The sequence below is a fragment of the Oncorhynchus clarkii genome, chromosome 10 (genome assembly GCF_045791955.1).
Source record: "Oncorhynchus clarkii lewisi isolate Uvic-CL-2024 chromosome 10, UVic_Ocla_1.0, whole genome shotgun sequence".
Classification (NCBI taxonomy): Eukaryota; Metazoa; Chordata; class Actinopteri; order Salmoniformes; family Salmonidae; genus Oncorhynchus; species Oncorhynchus clarkii.
In genome coordinates, this window is record NC_092156.1 from 42,547,444 (window position 1) to 42,565,561 (window position 18,118).

General features: G+C 41.8%; 1 protein-coding gene across 1 annotated transcript in view; it reads right to left on the minus strand.

Moving 5' to 3' along the window:
• Positions 1-15,533, minus strand: part of LOC139419563 (gamma-aminobutyric acid receptor subunit beta-4-like) — a 59,284-nt gene extending 43,751 nt beyond the window's left edge. The window contains exons 1-2 of the mRNA XM_071169534.1: positions 15,454-15,533; positions 13,874-13,968 (exon numbers count right to left, since the gene is read on the minus strand). Coding sequence (XP_071025635.1) covers positions 13,874-13,968; positions 15,454-15,533 — 175 coding nt within the window. The remainder of the gene's footprint in view (positions 1-13,873; positions 13,969-15,453) is intronic.
• Between the last annotated feature and the right edge of the window lie 2,585 nt (positions 15,534-18,118).

Here is an 18,118-nt window from a genome sequence, read left to right on the forward strand (position 1 = left end):
GACTGTAGACCCTGCCACATACCTCTCGTGTCTGAGCCGTTGAATTGCGACTCTACTTTGTCTCTATACTGACGCTTAGCTTGTTTGATTGCCTTGCGGAGGGAATAGCTACACTGTTTGTATTCGGTCATGTTTCCGGTCACCTTGCCCTGATTAAAAGCAGTGGTTCGCGCTTTCAGTTTTGCGCAAATGCTGCCATCAATCCACGGTTTCTGGTTGGGGAATGTTTTAATAGACGCTGTGGGTACAACATCACCAATGCACTTGCTAATAAACTCACTCACCAAATCAGCGTATTCATCAATGCTGTTGTTCGATGCTTTGCGGAACATATCCCAGTCCATGTGATCGAAGCAATCTTGAAGCGTAGAATCCGATTGGTCGGACCAGCGTTGAACAGACCTGAGCGAGGGAGCTTTCGGTTTTAGTTTCGGTCTATAGGCTGGGAGCAACAAAATGGAGTCGTGGTCAGCTTTTCCGAAAAAAGGGCGGGGGAGGGCCTTATATGCATTGCGGAAGTTAGAATAACAATGATCCAGGGTTTTGCCAGCCCGGGTAGCGCAATCGATATGCTGATAGAATTTAGGGAGCCTTGTTTTCAGATTAGCCATGTTAAAATCCCCAGCTACAATAAATGCAGCCTCAGGATATGTGGTTTCCAGTTTACATAGAGTCGAATTAATTCTTTCAGGGCCGTCGATGTGTCTGCATGGGGGGGAATATACATGACTGTGATTATGATCGAAGAGAATTCTCTTGGTAGATAATGCGGTCGGCATTTGATTGTGAGGAATTCTAAGTTGAGTTCCTGTATGCTATGATCACACCACGTCTCATTAATCATAAGGCATACACCCCCACCATTCTTCTTACCAGAGAGACGCTTGTTTCTGTCGGCGCGATCCGTGAAGAAACCAGGTGGTTGTACCGACTCCGATAGCGTGTCTCGAGTGAGCCATGTTTCCATGAAACAAAGAACGTTACAGTCTCTGATGTCTCTCTGGAAGGCAACCCTTGCTCGGATTTCGTCTACCTTGTTGTCAAGAGACTGGACATTGGCGAGTAGTATGCTCGGGAGCGGTGCATGATGTGCCTGTCTACGGAGCCTGACCAGAATACCGCTTCTTCTGCCCCTTCTGCGGCGCCATTGTTTTGGGTTGCCGGCTGGGATCCGATCCATTGTCCTGGGTGATGGGCCAAACAGAGGATTCGCTTCGGGAATGTCGTATTCCTGGTCGTAATTTTGGTGAGTTGACGTTGCTCTTATATCCAATAGTTACTCCCGACTGTATGTAATAAAACCTAAGATTTCCTGGGGTAACAATGTAAGAAATAACACACAAAAAAACTAAATACTGCATAGTTTCCTAGGAACGCGAAGCGGACATCTCTGTCGGCGCCGGAAGTACTCAGTCGACGGGACAGTAGTGGAGAGGGTGGAAAGTTTTAAGTTCCTCAGCGTACACATCACAGACAAACTGAAATGGTCCACCCACACAGACAGCTTGGTGAAGAAGGCGCAGCAGCGCCTCTTCAACCTCAGGAGGCTGAAGAAATTTGGCTTGTCACCAAAAACACTCAAACTTTTACAGATGCACAATCGAGAGCACCCTGTCGGGCTGTATCACCGCCTGGTATGGCAACTGCTCTGCCCATAACCGTAAGGCTCTCTAGAGAGTAGTGAGGTCTGCACAACGCATCACCGGGGGCAAACTACCTGCCCTCTAGGACACCTACACCACCCGATGTCACAGGAAGGCCAAAAAGATCATCAAGGACAACAACCACCCGAGCCACTGCCTGTTCACCCTGCTATCCTTCAGAAGGTGAGGTCAGTACAGGTGCATCAAAGCAGGGACTGGGAGACTGAAAAACAGCTTCTATCTCAAGGCCATCAGACTGTTAAACAGCCATCACTAACATTGAGTGGCTGCTGCCAACATACTGACTCAACTCTTTAATAACTTTAATAATCACTTTAATAATGGAAAAATGTATGTAATAAATGTATCACTAGCCACTTTAAACAATGGCATTTTATATCATGTTTACATACCCTACATTACTCATCTCATATGTATATACTGTACTCTATACCATCTAATGCATCTTGCCTACGCCATTCGGCCATCACTCATGCATATATTTTTATGTACATATTCTTATTCATTCCTTTACACTTGTAGTAGTTGTGAAATTGTTAGGTTAGATTACTTGTTAGATATCACTGCATGGTCGGAACTAGAAGCACAAGCATTTCGTTACACTCTCATTAACATCTGCTAACCATGTGTATGTGACAAATACAATTTGATTTTATTTGAATCCCTGAGCCAAATAGGTGAAAAATCTGTCAATGTGCTCTTGAGTAAGGCACTTAACCCTAATTGCTCATGTAAGTCACTCTGGATGATGTAAATGATGTAAACCCTGACTATGACAGCCATACATAATACCCTCCATTTTGTAAAAGACAAAACATATATTTTTTTAAATATGCCCTGAGCTCTTACTCATTTGGCACGTATAATTAAGCAATACGGCCTGAGGGGGTGTGGTATATGGCCAATATACCACAGCTAAGGGCTGTTCTTACGCAGGACGCAACACAGAATGCCTGGATACAGCCCTTAGCCTTGGTATCTTGTCCATATACCACCAACCCCCAAGGTGCTTTATTGCTATTATAAACTGGTTACCAATGCAATTAGAGCAGTAAAAATAAATGTTTTATCATACCTGTGGTGTACCACAGCTGTCAGCTAATCAGCACTCAAACCCCCCAGTTTATAATGCATAATAAATATTAATTTAATACAAATGCATTATTGTGCTTTATAATGCCTTTTAAAAGGGTCATGCTTTATAAAGGCCTCTCATATGTGTTACAGATGCATGGTGGGAAGGGGCCTGTCAGAACCGGGAGGAACCAGAAGCCCTGGGTCAGTGTTGTTCTGTGGGCTGGTCGTCCCGGTCTGGGGCTGTTAAATCACATATCTAACGAGTTCTGCGCTACTCAGGCTGCTGTATGCTGGCATTTGTCTGAGATATGCTGTCCATTCCACTAATATTTGGCGCTGCAATGTAAATTGCCATATATATCAGATGCGTATGGCCGCACCTTGTTTAAATTCGTAGTTCAACCTTGTGATAGTAGTCAGAGTACTCTACAGCAGGTTGGAGTATAGTACGACAACACACACCCATATCACCCATATAAACACACCCATATTACTACAGTAGACTAAGATAGTCAACAACCTCCCAACTAAACCCTGCAGCAAATTCAAGTTGAGAAAACTTACTACTGGAAAGGAATTTCATATCCATTCCTACATTCTATTACACAGAATGCTGTCTTCATGTAATAATATTGAAGACGGACATATAGACAGAGTGAGATACAATTGTGCTGATTTCCCTTTTCAAAAACAAATGTGCCTATAAATAATTTGACAATGCTTTTAAAAGTCACCACCAATGGCAGTCAAATGTTGGAAGATGTAGATAACAGAGAAGAAAAACACTTTACTGAAACAATTTACAGACCACTGGTTTTCATTAGATTTCCCACAGTCCTTTAAGGCCACTTAAAACTCCAAATGATGAGCTGCTCAAAGACAATGTAATTATGGGCTTTCAGTTTCATCTCCTATTTGACCATAGCCTTAATTATTCTGCACTTATTGACTGATATGACCACCTGACCACCGTGATCACATGATTGTTTGGCGGACAACCTTGTTTGGAGAAATGTGTGACACAAAATGAAGTGGGTCATCATGTGATAGTTGACAATGTCAAGCTCAGAAAGTTGGATGGACTTTGATCCCAAAAATGGTACTATCCTCCACAACATTTACAAATACATTACAGGCCTAATGGTTAGTCAGAAGTCATGGCTGTCTCAATCTTGCATTTGCATTGTGCGTCTTATCATAGCATATCTTAAAACCAACCAAAGACGACATGCACTGTAGTTCAGCAGCTAGTATTCTATCCCCCTGGTGAAGTCGGACTGAAAAGTCAGATCTAGCCGCCTGGGATGTGCACTTTAGATTCTAATCATGGCGACTAGGATAGGGATCTCAGTACAGAAGGATCCTCTGACGCAAGGAGATAGGCAGCCTCTAACGCAGTCTGAGCGTGTGTGTCAAATCAAATCAAATCCAATTGCATTCGTAAACAATAGGTGTGGACTAACAGTGAAATGCTTACTTACGGACCCTTCCCAGCAACGCGGAAGAAAGAAAATAATATAAAAAGTAAAACATGTAATAAAAGTATTAATAGATACAGAATGAGTAATGATAACTTGGCTATAGACAAGGGGTACCAGTACTGAGTCGATATGCAGGGGTATGAGGTAATTGAGGTAGATATGTATAATACATGTACCGTACTGTAACTTGGATTAAAGTGACAGATAGTCAACATGTCTGCATGTGTGTGTCTGCGTGTGTGTGTGTGTCTGCGTGTGTGTGTGTGTCTGTATGTGTGTGTGTGTGTGTGTCTGTATGTGTGTGTCTATGTGTCTGTGTGTCTGCGTGTTTGTGTCTGCGTGTGTGTGTGTGTCTGCATGTGTGTGTGTGTCTGCATGTGTGTGTGTGTGTCTGCGTGTGTCTGCATGTGTGTGTGTGTCTGCGTCTGCCTGTCTGCGTGAGTGTCTGTCTGCGTGAGTGTCTGTCTGCGTGAGTGTCTGTCTGCGTGAGTGTCTGTCTGCGTGAGTGTCTGTCTGCGTGAGTGTCTGTCTGCGTGTGTGTCTGTCTGCGTGTGTCTGTGTGTCTGTGTTTGCATGTGTGTGTCTGTATGTGTGTGTGTGTCTGCATGTATGTGTATGTGTGTCTGCGTGTGTCTGCATTTGTGTGTATGTGTCTGCATTTGTGTGTCTGTGTCTGTCTGCATGTGTGTGTGTCTGCGTGTGTCTGTCTGCGTGTGCGTGTGTGCGTGAGTGTCTGTCTGCGTGAGTGTGTCTGCGTGAGTGTCTGTCTGCGTGAGTGTCTGTCTGCGTGAGTGTCTGTCTGCGTGAGTGTCTGTCTGCGTGAGTGTCTGTCTGCGTGAGTGTCTGTCTGCGTGAGTGTCTGTCTGCGTGTGTGTCTGTCTGCGTGTGTGTCTGTCTGCGTGTGTGTCTGTGTGTCTGTGTTTGCGTGTGTGTGTCTGTATGTGTGTGTGTGTGTGTGTCTGCATGTATGTGTATGTGTGTGTGTCTGCGTGTGTCTGCATTTGTGTTTCTGTCTGCATGTGTGTGTGTGCGTGCGTGCGTGTGTGTCTGCATGTGTGTGCGTGTGTGTCTGCATGGGTGTGTCTGTATGGGTGTGTCTGTGGTTGTGTGTGCGCATGCCTGCGTATGTGACGGCGTGTGTGCTGGCAGGGTCGTGTGTGCTGGCACGCTAAAAATCTGAGGGGACACAAAGCACATGAGGATGGTTGGAGGGTAGTTGGAGAATTTAGCATTTTTCAAACACCCGAAACAGCTTTTTCCTGTAATCTAGAGTCATAATGATTCTACTTAATTCTATATAAAAATAAATGTCTATTTTGCTGCACATCTAAGCATACCACTTGATCTGTTTGCATCCTCATGACTGGTGGTTCTTAAAAAAAAAAAAAATATATATATATATATATATATATATATAATTACTACCATTTACATAAGTATTCAGACATTTTACTCAGTACTTTGTGGAAGCACCTTTGGCAGCGATTACAGGCTGGAGTCTTCTTGGGTAGGACGCTACAAGCTTGGCACACCTGTATTTGGGGAGTTTCTTCCATTCTTCTCTGCAGATCCTCTCAAGCTCTGTCAGGTTGGATTGGGAGCGTTTCTGTACAGCTATTTTCAGGTCTCTTCAGAGAGGTTCGATTGGGTTCATGTCCGTGCTCTGGTTGGGCCACTCAAGGACAGTCAGAGACTTGTCCCGAAGCCACACCTGCATTGTCCTGGCTGTGTGCTTAGAGTCATTGTCCTGTTGGCAGGTGAACCTTTGCCCCAGTCTGAGGTCCTGAGCGCTCTGAAGCAGGTTTCATCAAGGATCTCTCTGTACTTTGCTCCGTTCATCTTTGCCTCGATTCTGACTCGTCTCCCAGTCCCTGCCGCTGAAAAACATCCCTACAGATAATGCCTCCACCACCATGCTTCACCGTAGGGATGGTGTCAGGTATCTTCCAGACATGACGCTTGGCATTCAGGCCAAAGAGTTCAATCTTGGTTTCATCAGACCAGAGAATCTTGTTTCTCATTGTCTGAGAGTCTTTAGGTCCCTTTTGACAAACTCCAGGTGGGCTGTTATGTGCCTTTTACTGAGGAATGGCGTCTGTCTGGCCCTTCTACCATAAAGACCTGATTGGTAGAGTGCTGCAGAGGTGGTTGTCCTTCTGGAAGGTTCTCCCATCTCCACAGAGGAACTCTAGAGCTCTGTCAGAGTGACTATCAGATTATTGGTCACCTCCCTGACCAAGGCCCTTCTTCCCCGATTTGTCAGTTTGGCCGGGCTGCCAGTTCTAGGAAGAGTCTTGGTGGTTCCAAACTTCTTTCATTTAAGAATTATGGAGGCCACTGTGTTCTTGGAGACCTTCAATGCTGCAGAAATATTTTGGTACCCTTCCTCAGATCTGTGCTTCGAAACAATCCTGTCTCAGAGCTCTACGGGCAATTCCTTCAACCTCATGGCTTGGTTTTTGCTCTGACCTGCACTGTCAACTGTGGGACCTTATATAGACAGGTGTGTGCCTTTCCAAATAATGTCCAATCAATTGAATTTACCACAGGTGGACACCAATCAAGTTCTAGAAATATCTCTAGGATGATCAATGGAAACAGGAGGCACCTGAGCTCAATTTCGAGTCTCATAGCAAAGGGTCTGAATACTTATGTGAATAAGGTATCTGTTTTTTAAATTTTAATAAACTTGCAAAAACAATCTCATTATTGTGTGTAGATTGCTGTGGATTTGAGGATTTGTATTTATTTAATACATTTTATAATAAGGCTGTAACGTAACAAAATGTGGAAAAGGTCATATGCTTCTCTGCATCTCTACTAAAATCTGGATAAAAGATTGAAATAAAAGATTGAAAGCAATGTGAGTCTTATTCAGTACATTTAGTTATTGGTTGTTTTTTTAAAGTCTACCAAACTGGACAGCAGGCACGCTAAATACTAAGATAGAGTAGCTAGCTTGTCTAACTAGATTAATAGCCTGAAATGGCTTCTTCATAGCTAGTTTCAAGGTTGGGAACCTATCTGGGCTAGCTAAAGCCATCTTCATAAAATTGCTAGGTGGCTAGTAGTAAACAGGAAAAATCTGAGGGTCCTTGCGCCGGAGTGGTCAGGAGTGTGTATGTGGGAGCGTGTATGTATGTGTGTATTTATCTGAGAGAGGGAAAGAGAGGGTATTGGTGACTAAGATGGGGATGAAAAGGGATAGATTAAGACTGTTAGTGCTGTGTGTGCGTGACCGTGCCTGTGTTCATGCGGGAGGTGCTTTAGTACTGACCACATGCTCCCAGCGCTGTCCCTGCATTGACAGAGGGATGGTGATGTGTTCTCACATCGTTGCAATTAAAACAAATTCAAGTGCAACACATTACTTACTGCTGAAATCACACCACATCTTTCTCTCCCCATTGTCATCACAAAGAAAAATCTAAAGGGGAGAAATTCCCTTGTCACAAAAACCCTTAGTGTATCATAGCCTTGGGTGTGACATGCTGCGTATCCAGACAACTTTCCTTTTCAATTTAGCTAATTAAACACTGGGCCATGTTTTATATGACCTGACCGTAAATGGGCTCCTTCGTCATGAGACCATCCATGTGTGGGGCAACATGGGGCTGTCTTTGTTGAAAGGCCTGGCTCCAAATGACCAACCGCGATCTGGTAAAAATCAAGGTTGTCAAAAGCTGACCCGATAAGAGGTTGTAAATAAAGCCTTTATATGAGGTCATTCATTTAATGGCATCAACAGCTGATTCCATTTCCTTTTTGTTGGTGCAAATGTTACACCGTGCATTCGGAAAGTATTCAGACCCTTCTCCTTTTCCCAGTGGTGGAAAAAGTACGCAATTGTCATATTTGAGAAAAAGCAACGATCCCTATATTGAAAATGACTCAAGTAAAGGTGAAAGTCACACAGCAAATTACTACTTGAGTCAAAGTCTAAAAGTATTTGGGTTTAAATATACTTAAGTATCAACAGTGAATATGAATGCAAAAATATACTTAATTACCAAAAGTAAAAGTATAAATCATTTCACATTCTTGTATTTGGCGCACGTGACAAATAAACTTTGATTTGATTTGTTCACAATGTTGACATCAGCAAATCACTCGCCCACACAACACAATACACATGGTCTGCAGTTGTGATGCCGTTGGAGGCAGCTTATGGTAGAGAAATTAACAATCAATTCTCTGCCAACAGCTCTGGTGGACCTTCCTGCAATCAGCATGCCAATTGCAAGCTCCCTCAAAACTTGAGACATCTGTGGCATTGTGTTGTGTGACAAGACTGCACATTTTAGAGTGGCCTTTTATTGTCCCCAACACAAGCTACACCTGTGTAATGATCATGCTGTTTAGTCAGCTTATTGATATGCCACACCTGTCAGGTGGATGGATAATCTTGGCAGGAGAAATGCTCACTAACAGGTATGTAAACAAATTTGTGTACACAAATTTAGAGAAATAAGCTTCTTCTGCATGTTGTGTTTATATTCTTGCTCAGTGTAGTTGAGTGACTACAACTAGCCCATTGACTTGGTTGCATTTTTAAAAACACAATGAAGAGTCTTGAAACAACACCAAATACACAAAACATTGAAAACGCACTTTACTTTGGTCCTACTCTAAGAAAGAACAGAGACAAGAGAGGTTCAACGTTGACAGATAAACACTCTCTCTCTCCTTATCTTTTTCTTATCATTTTCCCTATTGTCAAGATACATTAGCCAAGGCCAAAGCAAGACGATTCTACAGAAATATAACAATACAATGAATGTATTGCCATGTATAAACCAAACACTGGCCTTACCACCATGACCCATTATAGGGCTGGGCAGTATACCATATTTGACTAATTACCGGAATTGATGCACGGACCAGTTTGGGTTTTTACTTGACCTTCTCTAACGGTATTTGAATGTTTGGTAAATGTGATATGCCTTGTGTAACGTCCATTTTTATAGTTTACTCCGCTACTTGAGTCATCCCTCTCCGCTCTCTCTCTACGCCACTTTCCACACAGACCTAGTCCCACCCTCTGTCACTCAAGGAGTGCATTTTTTCTTACTTGACCACGAGACACTCGTTCAGTCTGCATGGTCAATGCAGCACATGCAACAATGTTGATTACAACAATGTTTCCAATTTGATCTTAATATAAATCCACAAGCGTTCTATAATTACAACATTAGTTTGTGTTTCTTACATCTGCAAACAGCTAGTTTAAGCTAAATCATGTTAGCCACTAATGCTAATCGCTAGTTAACTGGCTAGCTAACTAGCTAATAAAAGTATTGAGTCAGTGCAAACGTACAGTTGAAGTCCGAAGTTTACATACACTCAGGTTTCAACCCCTCATTTTTCAACCCCGCCTTTAAACAGCTTGGAAAATTCCAGAAAATTATGTCATGGCTTTAGAAGCTTCTGATAGGCTAATTGACATTATTTGAGTAAATTGGAGGTGTACCTGTGGATGTATTTCAAGGCCTACCTTCAAACTCAGTGCCTATTTTCTTGACATCATGGGAAAATCAAAAGAAATCAGCCAAAGAATTGTATACCTCCACAAGTCTGGTTCATCATTGGGAGCAATTTCCAAACACCTGAAGGTACCACGTTCAACTATACAAACAATTGTACGCAAGTGTAAACACCATGGGACCACACAGCCGTCATGCCGCTCAGGAAGGAGACGCGTTCTGACTCCTAGAGACGAACGTACTTTGGTGCAAAAAGTGCAAATCAACCCTAGAACAACAGCAAAGGACTTTGAAGATGCTGGAGGAAACCGGTACAAAAGTATCTATATCCACAGTAAAACGAGTCCTATATCGACATAACCTGAAAGGCCGCTCAGCAAGGAAGAAGCCACTGCTCCAAAACCACCATAAAAAAGCCAGACTACGGTTTGCAACTGCACATGGGAACAAAGATCGTACTTTTTGGAGAAATGTCCTCTTGTCTGATGAAACAAAAATAGAACTGTTTGGCCATAATGACCATCGTTATGTTTGGAGGAAAAAGGAGGAGGCTTGCAAGCTGAAAAACACCATCCCAACTGTGAAGCACGGGGGTGGAAGCATCATGTTGTGGGGGTTCTTTGCTGCAGGAGGGACTGGTGCACTTCACAAAATAGATGGTGTCATGAAGAAGGAAAATGATGTGGATATATTGAAGCAAAATCTCAAGACATCAGTCAGGAAGTTAAAGCTTGGTCGCAAATGGGTTGTCCAAATGGACAATGACCCCAAGCATACTTCCAAAGTTGTGGCAAAATGGCTTAAGGACAACAAAGTCAAGGTATTGGAGTGGCCATCACAAAGCGCTGACCTCAATCCCATAGACAATTTGTGGGCAGAACTGAAAAAGCGTGTGCGAGCAAGGAGGCCTACAAATCTGACTCATTTACAGAAGCTCTGTCAGTAGGATGGGCCAAAATTCACCCAACTTATTGTGGGAAGCTTGTGGAAGGCTACACGAAACGTTTGACCCAAGTTAAACAATTTAAAGGCAATGCTACCAAATACTAATTGAGTGTATGTAAACTTCTGACCCACTGGGAATGCGATGAAATAAATAAAAGTTTAAATAAGTCACTCTATTATTCTGACATTTCGCATTCTTAAAATAAAGTGGTGATCCTAACTAACCTAAGACAGGGAAGTTTTACTAGGATTAAATGTCAGGAATTGTGAAAAACGGATTTTAAATGTATTTGGCTAAAGTGTATGTAAACTTCCGACTTCAACTGTAGTTAGCTAATACAGCCTGATACCAGTGCTGGTGGAGGCCTAAATCAGCATATTGTTTGTGCAACAGTATCTTCGAAATCAAAGATTAGGCAAAGCATGAATATGTTGGCTATATGAATAAAGATTTAATGTAGCCAAATATTATAGGGTCCCCTAGGAAACACAAATGAGTGCAGGAAATGCAGAAATTGATGGAAATGCAGGAAATTATTTTAGGCTGAAGTTGAATTGAACAGTATAATCAATCAGAATGGAGAAAGACCCATTGAAATAATTTAGAGTGTATATGTGTTGCCACCCTAGGGTCACGCCCTACTCATAAAGCAAATTTAGAACTTTTATTAATCAAAAACATAAAATACCATCAAATACCGTCATACCTTCAAAAATTGGAAAAATACCATGATATTCATTTTTGGCCATAATCGCCCAGCCCTAACCCATTATCATCCCCCTCCTCCTCCTCATCATCATCATCAACATCAAGCACATTGATGTATTCTTTTCCTACCTTGTTTGTCTGTCTAGTTACCTCAATGCATAATCAGATTCAACAGAGCACCTGGGTGGTTCGGATAGTGCCTAGCACAGGCTATTTCTCAGTCAGACAGTACAGTATAATCTACACAAACATGAAAGGAATAAAAGAGGTAAGAAACAAGGCCTCACCATCGGCAACTAACCCAACACTGAATATTACAGAAACATAGCAGAGGAGAGTGCAGTGAGATGGAAAATCTGTCTTTATTGTTTCACCATACTATCCTAACATTTTGCTAACCTCGCTGATCATACTCTGGACTATATGTAAATAAACTGCAAAATTAGACACAGATACGCTTAGAGAAAAGTCACAGTAGCCCTTGTTGTCATTCACACTACAAAGTAAAGGTTGACTAGTTTGTCCTTAAGCTAAAGCATAGAGAATGAAATCCAATTTATATGATCCCCCTTAGTAGTGGGGGTAGGTGGATGTTGGGGTGGGGGTGGGGAGATAGTGTGTGAAGGCCTGATATTGGATTGTGTTGACCGTTATAGGGCTCCAGTTTGGCTCAGAGCTCAATGAAGAGGCGAGGGGACAGGGGGCTGTGTAGAGCGAGTGAAGCCTGCATTTTCATGCGGATCTACCAGCGATAAGGCCACCACACAACTGGTTCCCACGGCAGTACCCTGGGCAAGCCAGGATTCAACCATTTAAACCACAGGCTAAATCATCGACAAGTATAGCGTTCTGGGTCAGTTCTCTCTATTCTGGTTCCAGCACAATAGCTTCAAATATCTGAGTCCAGCATGGGGCACCAATTAAAAGGCCTCCCTCGTTCTTTTGGCTCTCCAGAGCTGAAGTTGGTCAGCAGTTGTGTCAGGAGAGAAGTGGCTGATTGATGATGGAGTTATCAGGATGTGATGGACTACAGCTCCCTGGCCTGAGGCAGCCGTGGCTGGAGGAAGAGGCGCTGCCACTGCCTGCCCGGGACACTCAGACTAACAACTTAGTGTGCTGCAGTGTGGAGGAGCAATGGGAACTGACTAGAGCTGCAAAGCAAGGAGAGAGCTGGACAAGAAAAAGCTTAATGCAATGTTTTTATGGTGACTTCAAGTGTAGACCGCTAAGCAAAGCATAATTCAAAGGCGTGAGAGAGAGAGAGAGTGTGTGTGACATCCCAAATAGACAATAGCACATCTCTGTCAAAGGAGCTCTATTCTAGCTTGATGTTAACCACAGAGAGAAAAAAAGAGGAGCGAAAAGTACAACAAATAAAGACAAATGGCTGAATTATGTTTTACAACCGTTTTTGTTGTTGAAACCCTGTTTAAGTTTCAGGTATCTGATCATGGATGTTGCTGTGCTTTTTACAACAACACCGATTGGCTGCTTTCATGTTAAAGCAAAAATAACTTGTTTTTGGGATAACATGTAAGTGATTAATATATATATTACCAGTCAAAAGTTGACACACCTACTCATTCAAGGTTCTTTATTTTTACTATGTTCTACATTGTACAATAATAGTGAAGACAAAACTATGAAATAACACAAATCATGTAAAAAGTGTTAAACAAATCAAAATATATTTTATATTTGAGATTCTTCAAAGTAGCCACCCTTTGCCCTGATGACCACTTTGCACACTCTTGGCATTCTCTCAACCAGCTTCATGAGGTAGTCACATGGAATGAATTTCAATTAACAGGTGTGCCTTGTTAAGTTAATTTGTGGAATTTCTTTCCTTAATGAGTTTGTGCCAATCAGTTGTGTTGTGACAAGGTAAGGGTGTTAGACAAAATATTTCAAGATAATGCTGTTGCTTTCCTATTACCATGGAAGTAACATTTAAACCTCACAAATGAGCTTTCATTTTATACAACCTTCTCTTTTTGTCAGTATTTTGCCAGTACCACTGACAAACTGGACAATAATGAACGCATTTAGCCTGCCCTACATTTTAGAGAGGACTGAACTCACTGCTATGGCTACAGTCTGACTCACTTGTCTTCAGCTTGTTTTCAAAACTCACCACTCTAGTGGTTCAACCCATTATGTTCTCTCCAATTATACCAATCTACTAGCCTAAGTTCCCACTATTAATTGCGTCGGTAGGTAAAAGCTTCATGTCTTTTTCTATTACAAAGACTTTGTGTACTGGCATAAGCCTTGGTTATCAATCCTTCAATGCAGCTGCACATCAAGAAACCGTGTGTTAGACAGGTTCTGTATGCGCCCCACTTCTAGAGAACAAAAGCCATCTTCCATATGTGGTGGTTAACAGACACGGAGCAAATGAGACGGTAGCAGCCACTTCAAAGCCTCTGCCTTTGGCGTTCCAAAAGGCTAACAATTCAAATGGTTTCAGAAAAAATAACAACCAATAGCACAGGTGCAATATATCTCACACACCTCCAAAATCAGGCCTTAGACGGATGTCATACCCCTTCAGCAACTTGTCCACCGTGGCCTTGGCCACAGATATTCCGGTTTGTCCAGTGGAGGTGCTGTGGAAAGAAATCACAGTTTTAAGACCCTGTCAGGAGCCATGAGTTGAAACTAAACATGAAGCTCAATTAGCCTACTTTTGAATACATTTCACTTGTAGCCTTCAACTTGCTCAATATTCAGTAGCAAACCTAAAAGATGACATTTCAATATTTCTAATTGGTAATTCTATGGTGACAACCACTGCTTTAGTGGGAGTTGGGAGCCTGCTTTCTTGAAGTGATCTGAATTAGGCTACACCTGGCATGCTAAAGACTCACCTCTTACATCTAATTGCATGTGTCAGTGGGACATTGAGAAACACACAAGTATTTAAATTCCGTAATTAAATAAAATACCTGATTGATATGTTACTTATTTACACTGAATGACAATGTAATTAACCACATAATTCACGAGGCATACAAGTATGAAATCAATGAGCTGATGAACGTGTCAATGCGTGTAGGAGCGTGAGAAGCGTAGTGATCACCCCGTTTATTTCCTGGCCACTAGAATGAAATTGAAATGTCAAAATGGAAGACCCAGTTTGGGGCCACGACTGTTTGATTAGCGAGCGAGTGTTGTCAGTCTCAGTAGGTTAAATGCAATGTAGCCCAGTGGGGAATATACCATGTGAACGTGGTGAACATAGATCTTATTTTTGTTGGCCTACCAGTATGTCTTCATTTACATTGGACATGACAAAACATTAGTCAAGAAATCGTCGTTCTATTGCTAAGCCTACTTCACCATCTCCACTAGGCAGTTACAGGTGCTCAAAATACGCAACACTGGAGAGGACTGAAGACTTGAAGAGTAGTGTGAATGTTGAATTAAAGGTTTGATCAAATTCAAAATCATATGTGTTGAAGTGATGATGACCTACTTTAGACGACTGACAGGCGTTTGAGTTTTATTTTATCCCGCTGATCAAGGATAAATCGGTAGTAGGTAGGCGACATGGTGTTGTTGATGGGGGTGGAATCAAGACATGGTCATTTGCATTTAGGTGGATTTATGATTTTCTTCTTTCCATGTACATTGCGCAGATATACGTTTATAGTTAACGTCTTAAAATTACAGTACGGATGAGGCTTTGGCTACATTCCTCTGGCTAACATCCATTAAAAAGCTATTGGTGCTGATTGATCAATGGCTAATTTAATAGACTCAGCATTGTTACTAATTATCGGGTATGTACGGTCTGATTGTATTTAATATGATTGATACTCGCCCCAGCCAATTAGCCGCTATTTACAATTTGGATAGGAGTGCGTTTAACAATAGACAACATGAACGCGCGCCTCTTGCTCGCACAAAGGCGCGTGCGCCGCAGAAAATGGTTTCGTGTTAAGATTGCAAACGCAATACGAGTGTTAATGTCGCCTTAATGTCGGTGCTGACAAAATCTGATTTCAGTGGGGGTTTTCCTTCCTATAGCCTTCTGAGGGTTATGATAAGCGTTTGCTCTCATGGAAATATATCTTAGAATGCTGTCTTACCTTTGAACAAAGCAAACGAAGGACAGAGCCGCCAAAGCAGAGAACATTCCACATAATTTATCTTCTTGAGGACCCAACATTTCCACAAATCCTTATATAGTTTCAATAATCCAACCGCTTGTGGTCCAAAGAAAATTGTGAAAAGAAAGTTTAAAAAAGCAATTCAAATAAATTGCTGCAAAAAAAAAAAAGATACATTTAGTCATGTAATGGCTTTATACAAAATGCGTGTTTAAACCTCGTAATTGGTCCAAGCTGTTTTCCCAAGCTATGGAAATCCGTGCAGGTCACAGACCCCCTCAACCAACACCAGAAGATCCGACATCTTGCTCATTACAGCCTACACAAGACTTTCAAAAAGTAATAACAAGCCTTTTTCTTTAAAAACGAAAAAGCACAGAAAACTGAGAGACGTCTGATAAGGAACAGCAGCGTCTTGTTGATTAAATTGGCAGTTGCAATTTCCCAGTCCAAACCTGCAGAAGAGGCATGGTTCCAGCGATGCTCCGGCGCTAGAGATTGTTCCACAATGTAGGCTATGATGTGTTTAAGAATTTGTTTTAGCTGTAAATGTTTGGGGGTGAAAGGGGAGGCGTGGGTAAAAAAAATAAAACATAAATCTTCATTCCCCTTTTGTTGCTGATGATGATGTAAATTTGCTTCTCTCAACTCAAAGTCAGTGAGGAAAAAATGTCCATAAAAAAATGCAATGGACAATTTCTGATGCAGACGTCAGAGCAGGCTCTATCACCCTTCTGGTGGAAAATTAGGCACAGCGAAATATGGATGACCCGTCATATATATCGGCCAGTGTATGTATCACAACATTGGATTTTATGTCAAAGAGGATAACCAAGTGAAATGCCCAGTCGTCGCCGTTGTCCAGCCTTATCTCTTGATTGAATACCTTACATGTTTCGTTCATCTTCTTCTCGAAGCACTGAGCAAATAATGACAAAGATTGAGGAACACCCACAAGAGCATTTGCGGTGAAAACAAGTGTTGAAATTCCCTTGTACAAGATTTCGTGGGAAATAAGTTCAGCCTAATGAATTGTATAAAATGCTAATGTTAATTGAAATGGTAAAAATCTGAAATCTAAGGAGAAATTTCAACGGCAGCCTATCCATGCACTGAATCGCCAAGGAATGAAGTGAAATGATGGCCATATGAGTCTATTCTCCCTGCAACCCATTAGAATGTTGCTAGTACCTTCCGGTGCGTTACATGCATTACCACTTTACCACATAGCCTATTTGAACACACACACACACACACACACACACACACACACACACACACACACACACACACAATTTAAATGCAGTTCACGTTACATCCATACAGTTGTGTAAGTAGATAAAGAACATACAGGCACTGCTGCAGCCACTTGAGCATATTAGATCAATAACTTAAATAGCATAAAACATTATTCAAGTATTTATTTGAATGATAATCACATTATTACTCCAATGCACATCACATGGTACAATCAGACAAGATGTGTTTCACACAGAAGAGGAGGCTTTCTGTAGGGATCTATGTGCTATCCAGTTGCTAAGCAACCCAGCGAGCACTGATGCAGTTATGGTGTTTCGAAGGCTATGTGCAAAAGCTCATTGAAAGAACCACTGCCACTACTGTGGCATCATCTGTGGGACAGAGGAGCAGACATTCTGATGTATAGGCCCATGTGTGAACCATACTTCCAAATGCTAACATTTAATTAGGGTTCAGTGACGTGATGGGCCTGGAATACCTTTTGAATGATGTGTGTTCTCTTTGTCAGTGTTTTAACAGAGGCAAACTTGTTTTCCCACTGCACAATAATAAACGTATTTAGCCTCCCCTGCATTTTAGAGAGACTGAACTCACTGCTATGGTTACAGTTTGAATCACCATATTGTCTCAGCTTGTTTTCAAACCTTACCACGGTCTTGTTATCTTTGTAAGTGTCTTAACAGAGACAAACTTGTTTTGCCACTGCATAGTAGTTAATTTAGTTGGCCTCCCATGTATTTTAGAGAGGACTGAACTTACTGCTATGGCTACACTTTGAATCAGCCTGCCTCACCTCATCACCATCATCATCATCATCATGACAATAATATAGTGTAACACAATCTGGCAAGCTTTGAAATAGAACAAACAGAATAGAACAAACTTACTGTAACTTACTACTGTACACACCAAGTATGAAGAGAGTTTGATAACACTTTCTTTGGATAGTCCATCTCTAGATGCTCTACAGACCGTCTACAGACTATCAGTGACATTTCAACTATCTACTAACGCTAACCTTTATCGTAACCCTAACCATAACCTTAGCAAGCAGTTGCTTCTCAACAGATAGTTTGTTGATAGCATGACCATCTGTAGAGCATCTACAGACAAACAATCTGGACTATCCAAATAAAGGGAGTGACTGAGAGTGGAGAGTTTGTATTGATCGTCTGTGCTAGAGAGCCAGCCACTCTGTCAGTGGTGCTGGACTGATTGATATTGAGGTCAAACCAGCAACTATTTGGGTTTTCTCTGTATCATGAACTTAATTGGTGATGAAAAAGTACACATTTGTACAAAAAAAAAGTGTTAAAACAGCTAATCTATAACAGTGGACAGCGCATCGTCAGGCGTGTCAATAGCTGACGCCGATCTTAATCAG